Source organism: Chelonoidis abingdonii, chromosome 14 (assembly GCF_003597395.2).
Source record: "Chelonoidis abingdonii isolate Lonesome George chromosome 14, CheloAbing_2.0, whole genome shotgun sequence".
Taxonomy (NCBI): Eukaryota; Metazoa; Chordata; order Testudines; family Testudinidae; genus Chelonoidis; species Chelonoidis abingdonii.
This window is the reverse complement of record NC_133782.1, coordinates 1000600-1016647: the sequence shown is the minus strand read 5'-3', so window position 1 is coordinate 1016647 and position 16048 is coordinate 1000600. Positions and strand designations below refer to the sequence as shown.

General features: G+C 51.2%; 3 protein-coding genes across 3 annotated transcripts in view; 2 read left to right on the top strand and 1 right to left on the bottom strand.

Annotated features, from left to right (window-relative positions):
- The window catches only part of ACOT8 (acyl-CoA thioesterase 8), a 9270-nt gene extending 1324 nt beyond the window's left edge, over nucleotides 1–7946 (bottom strand). The window contains exons 1-5 of the mRNA XM_032791023.2: nucleotides 7748–7946; nucleotides 7399–7535; nucleotides 5099–5324; nucleotides 4634–4791; nucleotides 2860–3051 (exon numbers count right to left, since the gene is read on the bottom strand). Of these exons, the coding sequence (XP_032646914.1) occupies nucleotides 2860–3051; nucleotides 4634–4791; nucleotides 5099–5324; nucleotides 7399–7535; nucleotides 7748–7923 (889 nt within the window). The 5' untranslated portion in view covers nucleotides 7924–7946. The remainder of the gene's footprint in view (nucleotides 1–2859; nucleotides 3052–4633; nucleotides 4792–5098; nucleotides 5325–7398; nucleotides 7536–7747) is intronic.
- Nucleotides 7947–8240: 294 nt separating this feature from the next.
- Nucleotides 8241–13796, top strand: ZSWIM3 (zinc finger SWIM-type containing 3). Its single transcript, XM_032791020.2, has 2 exons — nucleotides 8241–8988; nucleotides 10916–13796. The coding sequence occupies exons 1-2, from the start codon at nucleotides 8834–8836 to the stop codon at nucleotides 12936–12938; spliced, it is 2178 nt and encodes a 725-aa protein (XP_032646911.1). The 5' UTR covers nucleotides 8241–8833; the 3' UTR covers nucleotides 12939–13796.
- Nucleotides 13797–15755: 1959 nt separating this feature from the next.
- Nucleotides 15756–16048, top strand: part of CTSA (cathepsin A) — a 21953-nt gene continuing 21660 nt past the window's right edge. Inside the window, exon 1 of the mRNA XM_032791015.2 lies at nucleotides 15756–15858. The gene's annotated coding sequence lies outside the window, so the exon portion shown is untranslated. The remainder of the gene's footprint in view (nucleotides 15859–16048) is intronic.

Here is a 16048-nt window from a genome sequence, read left to right as displayed (position 1 = left end):
TGTTGCAAGACGTTGCTCTTTGCTTACAGGGCTGTTACCACATCCAGTTTAGGGTTTTCACCCTTTGAACTTGTGTATGGCAGTGAGTTAGGGCCATTACAGTTGGTGAAGCACCAATGGGGTTTTTCACCCTCTCCAGGCTAACATTCTGGACTTTGTAAGCAACTACACAAACCCCTCGACACTCTTTAGCCCTTGCTAGAGAACTAAAGGATACTGAGAAGAGCAAAAGGCCTGTATGATAACATACCAGAGAACGTCCTTCAAGTAGGGACCAGGTTCTGGGCTTGAGTGCAACAGGCCATAAGATGAAGCATCAGGAAGGGCCATTCACGGTCCAAGGCGCTGGGGAGCTGTTAACTACCTCATAGCATTCCCATTCCTCACTAAACCAAAGTCGGTACTGTAATCTCTCAAGCTTTTATCCAGAGACTTAAGGTTTGCAGTTTACAGTCCGGGAGGAGCATGAACCTGAGTGGCCTGATGCATCTACTACGACGGAAAAAGGACGTGGCATGGAAGAGGTGACCTTCAACCACCCTGGCACGTCTGCAGCGCAACAAATCAAGGAGCTGTGCACTAGCTCGCCCATTGTTCTCAGCCACTCCAGATGGACTGAACGGCATACCACTCCATTGGACACAGGTAATGCTCACCATTAGAACACCATCCTACCGGGTGTCCCTCACGCAAGCTGCTATGAACGGGAGATCCAGACACATGCTACAGATGGTATAATCCCTCATCTACCAGTGCCAGGGCATCTTCCAGTGGTTCTTACCCAACCGATGCGGAATACGCTTTTGCGTGGACTACCGTAAGCTAAATGCGGTACTCGTCCAGACACATACCATGCCGCACGATGAGCTATGGGAAAGTGGACGTGCCCAGTTCATCTCTACAATAGACTTAACCAGGGTACTGGCAAGTACCGCTAGGATGAACCTGCCAGGAAAGGTCGCATCGTCACCCATGCAGGGTGTATGATTTAATGTACTTCCTTTCGGCTGCGAAATGCACCGCCACCTTCAGAGGCTGGTAGGGTCTGCTAGCAGACGGGAATTGCAGTTGCCTACCTCGATGATGTGGCCATTTTTCAGAACTCTGCGCCGAACACCTAGTACACCTGGAAAGTCTTTGAGCGTATCAGGCAGGCAGGACTACTGTTAAGGCCAAAAGGTGAAATCGGTCAAACAGTGACTTACCTGGACACCGGTGGGTCGAGGAACCATAAACCCCTACAGCCAAGTGGATGCTATCCAATTGCCTGTCCAGTCAAAGAAAACAGTCCAATCCTTCTTAGGCTTGGCCGGCTACTACAGGCGATTTGTACCCACCTACAGCCAATTGCTGCCCACTACCGACCTGCCAGAAAGACCCAGCCAATACAGTACATGGACTGATGAGGTCAGGAGCCTTTACCCAATTAGGCGATGCTCATGTCTGAGCCCTGTGCTAAGGCCCAGACTTTGACACATTCCTAGTACCACCGATGATCTGAGCGTGTATAGGAGCAGTCTTATGCAGGAAGACCGATCAGAATCCATCCTGTTGTGTTTCTCAGCAAACTTCTGAGAGGGAAAGCACTGAGCATTCCTTTTCACTGTGACTGCCATTGTGTACGCCTGGAAAAGCTACGCCCATACGTTTGGGACGGCGGTTCCAGCTACCACCACCTGCTGCGCTAAGTGGCTTCATACAGCTAAAGGAACACAAGAAATCTTCGTTGAGTTAGCTCTCCAAGATTTTGACTTGAAATTCAACATTTGGAGCTCCAGCAAGTAGCTGATGCACTCTCCCGCCCTGAGAGTTTCCCGGATACATGGTTAAACTTGTCCTTAATGATGTAGAGTCTTGTAGTTTACATGCTTAGGAGTATATGTAAAGGTGCATGTGTTGTACTTCCTGTTTGTTTAAATCTAGGAAGAAATCACTGCCAGGGAATTACACTGTCTGTGATTTGCGGGGCGTCTCATAAATAGATAGCTAAGGGTATGTTCTTTTTACTGAAAAGGAACCAACACCGACCAGAGGACAATCGGACCGGGTTTAAAAGCAGGGGATGGAACCTTGGAGGTTTTTGGCTTTTTGTTCTTCTTCCTTTGTTTCTTTCGGCTATGATGAGAACAGCTTTTCTTCTATCTCCAAGCTTCTTTGTCTACGCTGCTGTTACAAGTTGGAGTACAAAAGGAAAGCAATAGGTTGATACATTAGTTATTCACATGTGTGTAGCTTGGAATGTTCCATTGATATCTTTTCGAATCAGACTGTGTATTCATTTCTTATAAGCAATAGCCTGTATTGACTCTGAATGCAGAGTTTGATTATATGGTCTTTCTTCTTTTTATATAAAGTTTTCTCTTTTAAGACTTGGTTGGTTTTCTCTCTGGGTAGATAAGTACAGGGGAGGGATCTCTTTGTGTTAGATCTACAGAGGTGGCTCTGCACAGCAGAGGTGTGGAGGAAAGAGAGGATTATCTATGTTTCCTTGTGCTTGAGGTTTGTCTCTTTGTGGATAAGGAGACGTGCTTCTTGGTATTGTGATGTAAAAGATTACATCCAAACCTCTCAAGTTAGCCCAGGGAGGAACGTCTGGGTAGGAGGGGGAAGGGAAGGGAAGGGAGTTCCCTTGCCGATAGACTCGGAGCTGCTGGGTCTTGGGGGTCCCCCAGGGAAAGTTTTGGGGAAACCCGGCGAGTTATCAGGAACTCTGAATCCTGATTGGTGGCAGCGAGATAAGATCCAAGCTGGTAATAAGCTTGGGGGAGGTTCATTGCTGAGCACCCAGATTTTGGACGCTAAGGTCCAGATTTGGGAAGAAGAGGCTTACCACACCCCTGCAGCAGGGGGAGGACTTACCAGCCCAGGGGCTCTCACACTCATACAGCATCCAGTGGTCAGCTCGGAAGGGGGCGTGGAACCACATGGAGTGGTCGAGGGACACCATGAACTTGACAGGATGCTGCCGGTGCGGGAGCAGAGCTGTGCCCAGGAAGGCGTAGTCGGAGATGTAGGCAGCCACGCAGCAGTGCAGCTTCATATCGCACTCCCCTGCCAGGCAACCAGAACCACAGCCTTAGAGTTCAGAGATGAGCCCTGTCGTGCCAGGTTCATCCTTGCAGAGCGGGTGCCTGGGGGACACATCTGTGGAGCTACTGAGGGCTCGGCTCCCCTGAGGACCGTGGGCCAGGCCCCCCTCCAATGCTGCGCTATACCTGGCCACTGAGCTGAAGTATACAATGACTGAGCCAGCAGCTGTTAAAGGCAAGTCCCTGCTGCACCCTGAACTGTTGGCCTATCCTGGGTTAAGGAGGCAGTGGGGCTGTACACACGTTTGTGCCCACAGGCCATCACAGGCTTGGGAGCAAGAGCGGGGAGATCACTGGCAGCTTCCCACTGGAACAGGGACTCAGCGGTGAGGCTGCACCCAATCCAGACACAGCGCAAGGACCGGCCCTGCCCCTCCATGCCAGGTGTGGGCAGGCAAGCAGGCTCAGCAAGGCAGATGGAGGGACTGAGTGAGGGGAGATCCAGGTTTGGATTGAGAGGGTTCTGTAGGACAATCTCAGTGCAGACAACTCAGTGGGGGATCTGAACACGGAGGCAATCTGGATGCACAGGGGCTTATGGGGTTCTGAATGCAATGGCAATGGGACTCTGCAGGGGGGGTCTAGATGTGGGGGTGAGAGCTCAACAGGAGGTTGGTGTGGGAGGAGTAGTGGGGGGGTCCAGGTGCTGGGGTAGTGGGGCTCAGTGCAGTGGGGATCCAGGTGAAACTGGTTGGGGCTTACTGGGGTGGGAATCTGGTGGCTTGTCAGGGAGGTCCAGGTGCAAGGGGAGTGGGGCTCATCAGAAGGGTCTGGCTATGAGGGTGTCCAGATGCATGGGAGTTGGGTGGCTGGGGGAGCCGCTACCTGTACAGGGATCCCTCCTCCTACAGCTGAGAAGTGAGGGGTGCAGGAAGCAGTGGGGGAGTTTGCAGAGCTGCTTGCACCTGGGGGAGAAATCTGGGAGTGGGTCTGACCCAGCCCCGGACGCTGTGCAGAGGAAGAGGAAGTCCTGTCCTCCCCAGCCAGGATTAGTAGCTGAGTCCACAAGCTGGGTCTTTCCTAATCCCACCCTCTTCCCTACAGTGATTTACCTGGGCACTTGAAACATACTGCTGGGGAGAGTTATATGACCACTCTCAGCCATTTTTCTGCAGGGAAGCAAAGAAATCTGCAGGGGACATAAATTCTACACATGCACAGTGGTGCAGAATTCCCCCAGGAGTAGGCTTCTCTGTAAAACTCCAGACCTACATCCTGGATGTGTGGCCAAGGGGCACTGCTCTGGCCACCCCAAGGCAGCAGCAGTTACCAATTGCATTGTGGCACTTGTCCCTTAGGATGAAATCCAGTATCATTATTCCCAAGTTACAAAGGGGGACACAGGCAAGTGTTGACTAGAACTTGCTCATGGCCACAGAATGAGTCAGTGGCAAAGCTGGGCATAGGCCCCAGGAGTTCTTAGCTGCCATTCCCTGCACACCTACTAGGCAACCCTGTCTTGCTGGGAGCCTGGAGTAGGTCATGGGGAATGCCCTGGGGGTGCACGCTGGAAGCAGTTACTTAATCCTTGACACAGGACTTACCAATATAGCCTCGTGCCCGAACCCAGAACAGCTGCTTGGGCTCCTGAGGCAGCTGGCAGAGTATCTCCGATGGGTTCACAGGCTTGATCTCAACTGGCACCTCCTGGGCCAGAATCTTGTTGAGTCCCCGCCTGTATTTCTCCACCAAGTTGGGATCCCTTGAGAAAACAAACACAACGACACTAGTACTAGATTTCTTACAAGGGCAGCCCAGCTGGCCAAGCTGCTTTGGCGGGGAATCCCCACGCCAGCTGCAGTAGTTAGCTCACAGCCCCAGGATGGAGGTGCTCTCAGGAAGCTTCCCATTGCCAGACAATCACAGTTGCTCTCCTCTACTGCTGCTGGACCCCTCCCTGAGGGAGGAGTCTGCTTAGCAGGCTGTGAGAGCTGCCTCTCCCCAACCAGTCCCCAGCACATGCACGTGAGGGCAGAAACTGCTGCCCTGCTTCCTCTCCATTCACTCACTGAAGGTATTTCTGAATTAGCTCTTCTTGAGTCCGCAGCTCCTCTGGAGGCGGCACAGTAGGCATGGTGAACTGGTGCTGAACGGGGCTCTCCTGGCTCTGCTGGAAGGAGGCCTGGCAGATGAGGATTGGCTTCCCGTGCTGAATCGCCTTCACTGAGCGAACAGAGAAGCTTTTCCCTGTGCGTGTGCGCTCCACCTGGTATAGAACTGGCACCATGGGATCCCCTGGAACAGGGAAAGGCTGTGTGACATGGAGCAACATCTCTGTCCTGGCTACCCAAGGGCAGCCAAGCACCTGAGCCCTAACAGCTGCAGTTTGAAGGGGATTACATTTACAAAAGGGACCCTCTGCCTTGCCCCCATCATCTGCATTAAGAGCAGGACTCTAATACAGAGCTGCCTTGAAAGCTACCAGGCTGATGCCTCCTCAGGTGAGTTTCCTACCCAAGGATCCCTCAGTGAGAAACAGTTTCCTAAGGTGTTCCCAGGAGGACTCTTTACTGCTGCTTCTACAGAGGCAGCAATATCTGCTTCAGGCTCGCTGTCTCTGGAGGGGACTGGCTTTGCTGGGTGACTAACACACACAGCGCTGCACTAATTCCCACCACCCCTGAGCTCAGGCACTTTACCCATTTTACAACTGTGTAAAACAAGGCAGCAAAGTGATTTGCAATATAAAATCCCAAATCCACCACAGACAGGTGCTGTTCCTCCAGCCAGCAAAGGCCTCCAGATCTGGATGGCTCTGAAGATCATGCATCATACCTCAGCTTACTCTGCAAGGACCAGCAAGAGAAGCTCCCTCACTTTACCCCAGGAACGTTTGGGCACTGCACCATGATGGGAACACCCAGGGGACTCCACCAGCTCCTACGATAGACCTCAACATCCTCCCCACCACACTACAGAGACTCCGGGTGAAGTGATGGCTGGAGCATCCTTGGCAGATTAACCAGGCAACCTTCTATTCTATGTAAAGTCTTATACAGCGCTTGTCACCGCAGTATCGGAGCACCTTCCAATCCTTTATTAAGTGACATGACTATTATGTCATGTGGTGGTAGTTCTCTCATCCTCTGACCTGCGGCAAAGTGTCTTGTTTCTGCAGCTACATACAGTAACTCCTCGCTTAACGTTGTAGTTATGTTCCTGAAAAATGTGACTTTAAGCAAAACAATGTTAAGCGAGGCCAATTTCTCCATAAGAATTAATGTAAATAGGGGGGTTAGGTTCCAGGGAAATCTTTTTTGCCAGACAAAATAATGTGTGTCTATATATATAGACACACACACACACACAGTATAAGTTTTAAACAAACAATTAAATACTGTACACGGCAATAATGATTGTGAAGCTTGGTTGAGGTGGTGGAAGAGGGGGTGATATTTCCCAGGGAATGCCTTACTGCTAAATGATGAACTAACACTCGGCTGAGCCCTCAAGGGTTAACACGTTGTTAATGTAACCTCACACTCTACAAGGCAGCACGAATGGAGGGAGGAGACACAGTAGACGCATGGCAGTGGCTGCAAATATTCCCTGTGGAAACTGAACAGTGATGATGAACCCAGGCTATCCCATGGGACAGCACCATTCCCTCCACTTTCCAAAGTGCTGGGGGGTGGGGGAGTGTGTGAGAGACATAGACACACACAGAGTATGTGAGTGTGAGAGAGAGAGAGACGTGCATTGCCCCTTTAAGTACGCTGACCCCACTGTAAGTACACTGCCTTTTTAAGTAGATCAGCAAGTTGAGACAGCAGTTGCTGCCAGCAACCTCCCTCTGTCCTGAGCCCTGTTGTGTCCCCCCTCGCCCCTGCTCTGTGGAGACGGGGTACAGGAGTGGCAGGAGGGTGACACCCTGACATCAGCACCCCTCTTCCCTCTCCCCCCACTGGCTGCACAGCAAGGAGGAGGCTCCCAGGAGCCGCTCCAAGGCAGAGGGCAGGAGCAGCACATGGCAGTGGGGGGGGGGCCCAGCAATCGATAGCCTGCTGGGCAGCTGCTGCACAGTGTACGTAGGGTAGCTAATAGGGGGGCTGCCCACCCAGCATGGTTCGAAGCCCCCACCACTACCTCCAACAGGCTGCTCTTCCTGCAAGCAGTGGGCAAAGCAGCGTTATACGGGAGCACTGCACAACTTTAAAGGAGCACGTTCCCTAGCAGGTCGGCGACAAGGAAAGAACATTAACGGGATGATGTTAAGTGAGGGGCCGTGTTGCTCGTTGTTCCAGGACAGCATGCCCCTTGCACTCGGACCGGCACCAGCTCCCCCTGCATTTCCCGAGGTCCCGTTTACCTGCTCGCACAAAGTAGCAGTGCAGGGAGTGGGCATGGACGTCCTCGCTCACGGCTTTGGCAGCTGCCACCAGAGCCTGGCCCACGATCTGCCCGCCGAACAGCCTCCGCGTGACAGGGACCCAGTGGTGCCTCCCCCTGCAGGGAGAGGCGGGGCGCATCAGCCCGGGGACACGGGAGCCCTCCCCGGCCCGGGCTGCGCGGAGCGCCTCTGGGCCGGGCTCACTGACCTGCCGCTTCCCCCGGGGCAGGAAGGGGCGCGGGAGCCGCGGCGGAGACTCCCCGCGGCTCCCGCCTTACCGCGGCCCGGCCTGCGCCCGGCTCGGGTCCCCGCGGCTGCCGACAGGCACCTGAACAGATCCAGGTCCAGGGGCTCCAGGCTGAGGACGCTGGTGACCAGGACGCTGCGCAGGTCGCCGGGGGGCGCAGGCTGCCCCCCCTCGGGCACGTCCCCGCTGCCGGCAGGCTCGGCTCCGGCCCCCGCCGCTAGAACCCGGAAGCCGCCGGTGCTCCTGGAGGCCGCCATCTTCTTTAGTCACGTGACGCGAAATCTACCCACTAACGGCCTCCCTACAAACCGGAAACGACCTCTAAGGCGGGCTACTATAGGCGTTAACCTGAACACAGCCGCTGATTGGCTGTAGGACCTACCCATCATCCTGTACATCCGGTATCTGCTCGAAGAAGCAGGAAGTACCCACCTAAGCAATGGGGGCGGGATGTGCAAGCTTATTGGACCGCTCAATTGTCAGTTACTAGTCACGTGATCCAAAACGGTGTGTTGATTGGTTAGGCTGATGTCAATCCAGGATCATAGCCTCTGATTGGCCAATTAGCTGAGGAGGGCGGTGGCTGTGGCTGGGTTAATATGAGTTGAGCTGGCTCACGTATCGTCTCCATCTTCATCATCAGCCACAGAGGCAGGTGGGGTCAGTCCCGTGCGCAGGAGGCTGGAGCCCCCCGTGGGGGAGGAAGTAGAGGGGCTAATCTGCCTTCCTGGCCCTAGGCAGGGTTGGGGATTGGGCTCATTCCAGGCATAGGGGGAGCAGGGCTGGTCAAATTGCAGTTGCAGCCTGGGGGCCTACCCTGACCTGGGAGCGGGTTGTTGAGAGGAGCCCAGTGAAGGTGCTGCTGGGGTGGAATGGGGAGCAGAAAGGGTTAAGTTCAGTTACAACTTGGGATGCCCTGTAAAGTTGGGGAAAAGAAGGGGGTGGCTAATGAGGCTAAGTAGAAATCTGGCAATCTGAGATGGGGTTACAAAGGCCCTGGTTCTGAGACATGCAAAATATTGCCTATAGAAGAAGTTGAGGTGTGTGGCATACTGTGCAATGAAGCTGGAGTTCTTTTATCAAAGTCATATTTCAGCTCTAAACTCAGGGTGAGGCTACAGAGAGCCTGGAAGTGGCAATAGAGCACATGCAGGGGACTGAGTAGCCATGGATGTTGGCTCATGCTTTAGAAACTATGATGACTTCAAGGAGTGTTTCAACACTTACAAGAAAGAGAACAAATGCCACTATGGCTTAAAGAACTGCATCTCTGTTCGCTTTTACAACCGGAAACACGGGACCAGCATCCGCGAGGACATCACGTAAGGCTGTTTGCGCTCTGGGGGTGGGAGGGAAGAGGGCCTCAGGCACTTATGAAATTACTCTTCTGTTTCCTGAAGTAAGACCAAGATCCTTCCTGACCACATGTGGTCCTTAAAGATCCTCTGGCCTTCTACCAGGGATAGGATATTAACCTTAGTGCCTGACCAAGTCTCAGCATGGACTTAGTCTGTGCTGCCTAACTAAATAGCTTATGCAGTGTACATTGGAAATGGGGTTCTTATTCACTTTTTGTCTGAAACTGCCATGCAGTGTTGCCATATGTAGTTAAATAGCTGCCTTGGTCCATCCCAGAGATGGGGGTGCTTCACTGGGGAAGAAGTGGGTCCTTTGAGAAGTGTTTGGATAAGCTCTTCTCTAGTGCTTATTAGTAGATCTCAACATGCTTTACAAAGGAGGTCAATGTCACTATCCTGGTTTTATAGAATGGGAAACTGAGGCACTGATCAAGGCAATGTCATTCCTAGTGCACAGGGGGGAGGGATAGCTCAGTGGTTTGAGCATTGGCCTGCTAAACCAAGGGTTGTGACTTCAATCCTTGAGGGGCCAATCTGGAGCAAAAATTGGTCACCCTGTGAAGGTAGGGGACGGGACTCAATGACCTCTCAAGGTCCCTTCTAGTTCTATGAGATAGGTATATCTCCATATTAAAAAAGCAGGCTAGCGATAGAACCAAAAATGGAACCCAGGTCTCCTGAGTCCTAGTCTGGTGCTCTAGCCACTAGGCATGAGAGTTATTTGTACCTGTTTTGAAGTGATCAGTTGTGGCTTTGTCACTTCCTACTTAAAAATCATGGGACAGATTTTTAAGTCAGATGGGTACATTTGTGTGTGCCTAACTTAAATGCAAATACCCAGTATGCAGGCACTCACTGGGCATGTGCCACACTTCCCAGTTTCAGACTCTCATCCCCTTTTGAGTCTGTATTAATGTCACACCTTCACCTTTTACTAATGGCTAGTACCCATCTCCTCCCATACTATACTCTCTCACCTTCTCCTTGGCTTCTCTGGTAGTATTCCCTTATTTTGCATTTTTGTTCATGATTCTTTCCCTACTGACTGTTTGTTTGAGGTTATGCTCACCACCTCTCCGTCTCCTGTCTACCTTTAATTGCCAGGACAGGTTTTTTAACCTTGATTGGTGAGCTGATGACTTGTGAGACTATATTTGCTAACTTTTATTTCTTGCAATTTTCTTTTTCCAAGGAACTGTCTGTTGTGTGCCTTAACTAGTGTCTATTCGCATTCCCCAGCCACCTTCACACTAATGGATTTTAGTATTGTCTTCCATTGCACCTTAAGTAAGACCTGCATAATCAGACCTTAAGTATTTGAGCAGCCCTATTGAAGTAATGGGCCCAATTCTGCTTCTGTATAAGTTAGTGGAGTTAGTCATGTGAGTAAAAGGCTGAAGGATCACACTCCAGTTTCTTAATTCCTCCAAACTAGCATTCTTTAAACATAAATTCCTCCTAATGCATGATAGGAAATGCTTCATTGCTATGTTGAACTACAGTAACTTGTCATCTGCTCCTCTTGATGCAGCAGACCACAGTAGGAGTGATTTGGGCTGCAAAGGATTAGTGTAATAGCAAATAAAATGTCCTGAAGTGATTGCTTTGACCTTGCCACCTCTGAGGACTGGGAGTGTCTGAGATGGAGATTTCAGTCCAGCCTAAGACAGTGATCAAACATTATAAGTATCACTTTAGCCTGTTCTCTTGACCTGGGTGTAGAACATTTGCCATACTCGGTGAAATCTTTTCATCCTAGCATCTCTTGTATGATACGTGCTTGTCATGCAGCCCTTGGCTATAGTGTTGGCATGTCAGAGAGGGAGAGAGCTCTTCACCAGTACTGTTTGATCAGACTGCATCCTGTTCCATTGTCTCTCCACTTCCCCAGGTTCATCCAGGTGAAGTTTGGCTGTGTCCGGACACGGGAATACAGTAAGAAGAGGAAACCACAACCCAGCTTGTGCCCAGCCTTTTTTGTCCTGCAGTATAACGAGGAAATAGACCGGCTGGTGATTACTGAACTGAACAGTAATCACATCCATGTAGACCCGGGGGGAACTTCCTTGGCCCGTACTAGCTCTTCTCTAGTGATGAGAACCACAACCAAAACTGCAGGTTGCATGGCAGATGGCAGCCCTGTAACAAAACTGCCTAGACAACAATCAAGAGAGGCAGATGCCACTGTAACAGTCAGTGAGGAGTGTGTGATGGCTGACATGACTTTGAATGGATCACCTGCCCCACTCAACAAGGTTGCTGTGCAACCTGAGGCAGTGAAGGAAAGTGTCTCAACTTCAGCTTTAGTCAGAATTGCAGAGGTCATGAAAAACTTCCTGAGGGTGGACATGGGCTCATTGGCCTCTATTAGTGTGGGCAGCAGCCAGGACCTAGACAGACTGAACTTCCAGACCAGCAAGATGAGGAGCCTGTTTGTCAAGTTCCCTGAGAGCCTGTTGCTGCATAGGGTGCAGAGTGAGAGAGGGCATGTGCTTTACGCCTTTCTTGTGGAGAGTAAGGACCGAGTAGGGAAGATGGTGCACTTTGCTGTCCTGAAGGAGGACACTGGTGACAATGTAAGCAAAATGCTGACTGTCTTCAAAGAGTTCAATCCTGAGTGGCAGAAGGTCAAGGTGGTCTTTGTGGACATGTCTTTCCTTCACAAAGCCACCATGCAGGAGCTCTTCCCCTCAACCCAGGTGCTTCTCTCTGTCTACCACACTGTCCGATTCCTTGAGAAGAAGGTAAAGGAAACAGTGGCCACTGTTTCCTTCAAGCATAAACTGAAGTTGGCTTTGAGGGAGGTGGTTTTTTCCACCTCCAATGCAAATCTAGACATCTTGTCTCAGCTGGTAAAGAGCTTGGTGGACAAACAGCTGTACAACTATCTTCAGGCCAACTGGTTCTCCTGTGAGATGCTGTGGTACATGCATGCAAAGAAGGGTCTCCATTCCTGCAGCACATATGTAGACAGTCTGGATCTCATCACTCATAAAATATCCAGTCTCTTCAACAAGCAGTTGTCCCTGGAGACCAGTATCCTTCACTTTGTTGAATATGCCGATTGCTTCAATACCAAAGGTCTGGAAAACCTGAACCAGGGTTTCTCAAGTGTTGAAGAGGAGAATCAGAGCAAACATGTGGAAAAGCCTAAGGTGCGTACCCGTGCCTCCATGAAGCATACCCCTGTTGCTGCCTCACAACCTCAAAACAAATGTCCTGAACCGCCCAACCAACTTGCCAAACAGAAACCTGCAAATCCCCCTGGCACCATGCTGGCAGCAATCCGAGAGAGTTGCACAGACCTAGGCTACCAGCTGTGTCTGAATGAGTGGGAGGTGGTGCAGAAGTCAACTCAGCTCATTAATGTCATGAAAGACAATATTGTGGTTCAGCTACTAGAAGACACACACCAGGTCAGCAAAGACTGCAAGAACTGCAGCTGTTACTTCCACTGCCGGTACCAGCTCCCCTGCAGGCACATCTTGTCTGTGCTGCATGCCAACAAGAAAGCTGTGGAGGAAGCTATGGTGTGCAAGCGTTGGCAGAAGAAGTACCAGCACCTTTCAGTCTTAGGAGATAATCTCCTAGACAATATTGGGCCCTCAGTGGGGAACCAATCAGCAGCAGCGGAAGAAAGATATGACAAAATCCAGTCCCTCAGCAAGGAGCTTGCTAATCTCCTGATGCAGTGTGATGGGGAAGAGCTAGAGGAGCGCAGCTCCACACTCAAAATGATTGTGGATATCTGGGCTAAATCCTCAGAGCCAGTGGAGGAGGCTGGGAAATGCTCTACCTTCAGAAATGTGGGGGACTTGCCATTTCTTTGGGTAAAGCAGGAGGAAATAGAAATGGAGGATGCAGGTGCAACCTCTGAGAGATCACTGACAGGTACTAACATATTCCTGATTTGAAATGCCAGACATTCTGTATTCAAATTTGGAGATTCAACAAGCTGTTAGTGGGAGCTGATGGTTTAATTCTCCCCCAGCCTTTTATGGTTCTCTCCCCATTCCCAGTCCCAGGAGACTCAGGGTTAGCTGTTAACTTCCAAGACTGTTGAAGATCTGGGTAATAAACTTGAGACTTTCCTGTGTGCTCATGTGTCTTCTCAGACTAGCCATGTTGTGGGGTTTTTGTAAGAGATTATAGGTGGTTATAATATGGCAATTCCCACTTGCCAAGTACATGCTAGGTGCCTGTATAAGAACGTCAGGGCTGCTGAAATCAGGCCAGTAATGCTCCCTGTGGGATGGTCTCCTTAGCCCAGTCGTCTGCCACAGAAGCCTGAAAACTCAGCTGAACCTGGTATTTACACTCAAACCTGGGCTTTACACTCAAAACCTGGTTATAGTGATATAAAATAAGTTTCCTAACTCACTACTTTGGTTTCTGAAAACTAGTTCTTGGTTTTTAAATTTGGAGTGAACTTGTTCATTGCTTGCTGTGGTAAGACTTTTATTTTTTTTTAATTTTTTTTTTAAATAAAAAAAGAGAGGAAGGAAAAAGTACTTTGGCTTTGAACGGACAGAGAGATGCAAGTCCAGCTGCCTTCCTCCCTACATCCTCTGTTGTGCACTATTTAAGGGCTGTGCCCTGCTCTGCTCTAAGTAGCAGCTGGAAGAAAGTGCAATAATGCATTTATGGTTTGTATGTCTCTGTTTGTGCTGAGACCACTGCTAGCAGTGGTCAGTTTGCTGCTGTGTATTTAGACCAAATTAATTGTTAAAATATGGTTCTGATTTTGTTGTCATTAAATTTGTTATCTATTTTGTCTTGGGCCATAGCCTGTCCTTCATGCTTGGCTTAAAATGCTTCTCTTGCTTATAGTCCTATAGTGGTTTCTAACCAAAATCATGTAAAGTATTGCTGAGGCAGCTATCAGCTGCAGTCTTTGAACTTCAGCCCTATAAACATGAAATATGTGCCTTCCTCAATTGTATTCAATGTGGAAGTGCCCTAAGGGGAAGTGGTTTGGGAGCTCTGAATGGAAGAGTTGTTCTTCCACTGTAACAAGTGTTAATTTAATATCTTTGTATACAAATAACTCACCTAATTGAGGATTTTTGTCTGGTGTCCTAGAACCAATTTCCATACTCAAAAGGAAAGATAAACAGGCCCTTTCCCTTCACTTGATCACAATGGACCCTGCTTTCCTTTGCATGCTGCCAGGAGCCTTTTTTCAGCTGGGAAACTTGGAATAGCAGCATGGGGCAGTACCACAGGAAGCAAAACTAACTCTGCCAAGTGGACTCTTGTCTGCACTAAACTGCTGCTAAGCTATTATCATGCTCCAGACCCATGTTAATCCATGGTGGCTTTAAGGGGAGCTTTCCCCATTGTGGAAGTGTATGTGCACACATAATGGAGGTTATTTTGTCTTTCTGAGAGATCAGATGAACTCACTTTTCCTCCCCTGAAACCACCAGAGGGGACAGACCTAGCTGTGTCATTTGATCAAAGGAGCCCTATGAGACTGTCATCTGTAATGATCCTAACATCAAACTGGGCTATTGGGACAGAGTGAGCCAATGCTCTGAGGTGGTACAGAATTCTTTTTCCCAAGTGCTTGGCTCGTGGGTCTTGCTGAGGGTCTGATTTCCTCCATTCCAAACTAGGAAGAAATTTTTTCCCCAATCAGATGGGCAAGAACTTGGGGGGGGGGGGGGTATCACGTTCCACTGCAGCATGGAGTGGGTTGCCGCTTAGGCTCACCTGCATCTATCTCTAAGTCAGTTCCCTGCTACTTGGAAGGGCCATGGCCAGAGGTGAGCCTCACTCCCTCCAGTTCTCTGTCTGGGGCACACTTTAGCTTAGTGTGCTGAGGGCTGCAATCTATGGGTCTCATCCTGTTGGTTGATTTGGGCTTGGTGCAGGGGGGGGCTGAGTGGCCTGCGGTATACAGGAGGTCAGACTAAATGAGGGGGTTCTGCATGCTAACCTTAAACTCTATGACCTTGAGGCTCATCTTAGGTCAGAGATGAGCTTGTGTGGAGGTGTCCAAATCCATCTGTCCCCTGGCACAGTATCTCCTATGCAGGGTCTAGATCTGGGCCTCCCTGAAGCAGCAGCTCCAGGGTCTGGGTTGAAGCAGGGCCACTGCAGGCCAGGGCCATGCCTCGGTGGGACAGTAGCAGATTAGCTACTGGCACGATGGAGCCTGTGCGTATGGCCCTGGCCAATTGCTCCGCCCCCCCAAATCCCTGGTAAGAGAGCTGGGCAGGAGTGGAGCAGGGAAAGCCCCCACGCCTCACCCCTGCTTCCCAGCAGCAGCAGCAGCAGTCCCCAGCTGGAGTGCTAGGTGGGCAAGAAGAGCTCCCGCTCCCTGGCAGAAGTGCTGGTGGGGGGAGCCAGGCTTGGAGGAGCTCTCGCTCCCTGCTGGGGCTGCAGGGGGAGGGAAGGGCAGAGCTGCTCTGGGCTTGGAGCCGTGGGGGAGGGGCAGCATGGAATGCTCTGGCTCTGGCCTGCTGGGGGCAGAGCCTGGCCAGCGCCAGCCCTCCCGGCCGCGGCTCCACCACCGTCACGTGACCGGCTTGCGCTGCCAGTCCCCCATTGCGCCGGCCGGGAAACGTTGCTCCGACCTCGGCAGCTCCCATTGGAAGACGTGTAACCATGGAGACCAGACTCCCGCTTACGGCAATGCTATACTCTGATTGGTTAGTCTGTCCGTTCTCTCTGTACTGTGATTGGTAGATCCCCGAGAGAGCGGGATCTCTTCTGATTGGCTGGGGGTCCGGAACAGCCGCTTTTCTGATTGGTGGTGTGGTTGGTTGTCAGTCAGTGCCCCGGGCCAAGCGAAGATGGCGGCGATGATGGGCCGGGCGCCGCATTAAGGTGAGAGGGGCCAGAACGGCTCCTCGCGCGGGGCGGGCCCGGGGAGCGCGTCACGCCGGGGCCTTCTGTCCTCGTGCGGAGGCCTCAGTGTATGGCGGGACACGGCGCTGCCCCTCCCCCGCCCGCAGCGCATGCTGGGAGGGGGGCGCCCACCTCTCCACACACACTAAGGCGGGGCTGGAGCAGCGCA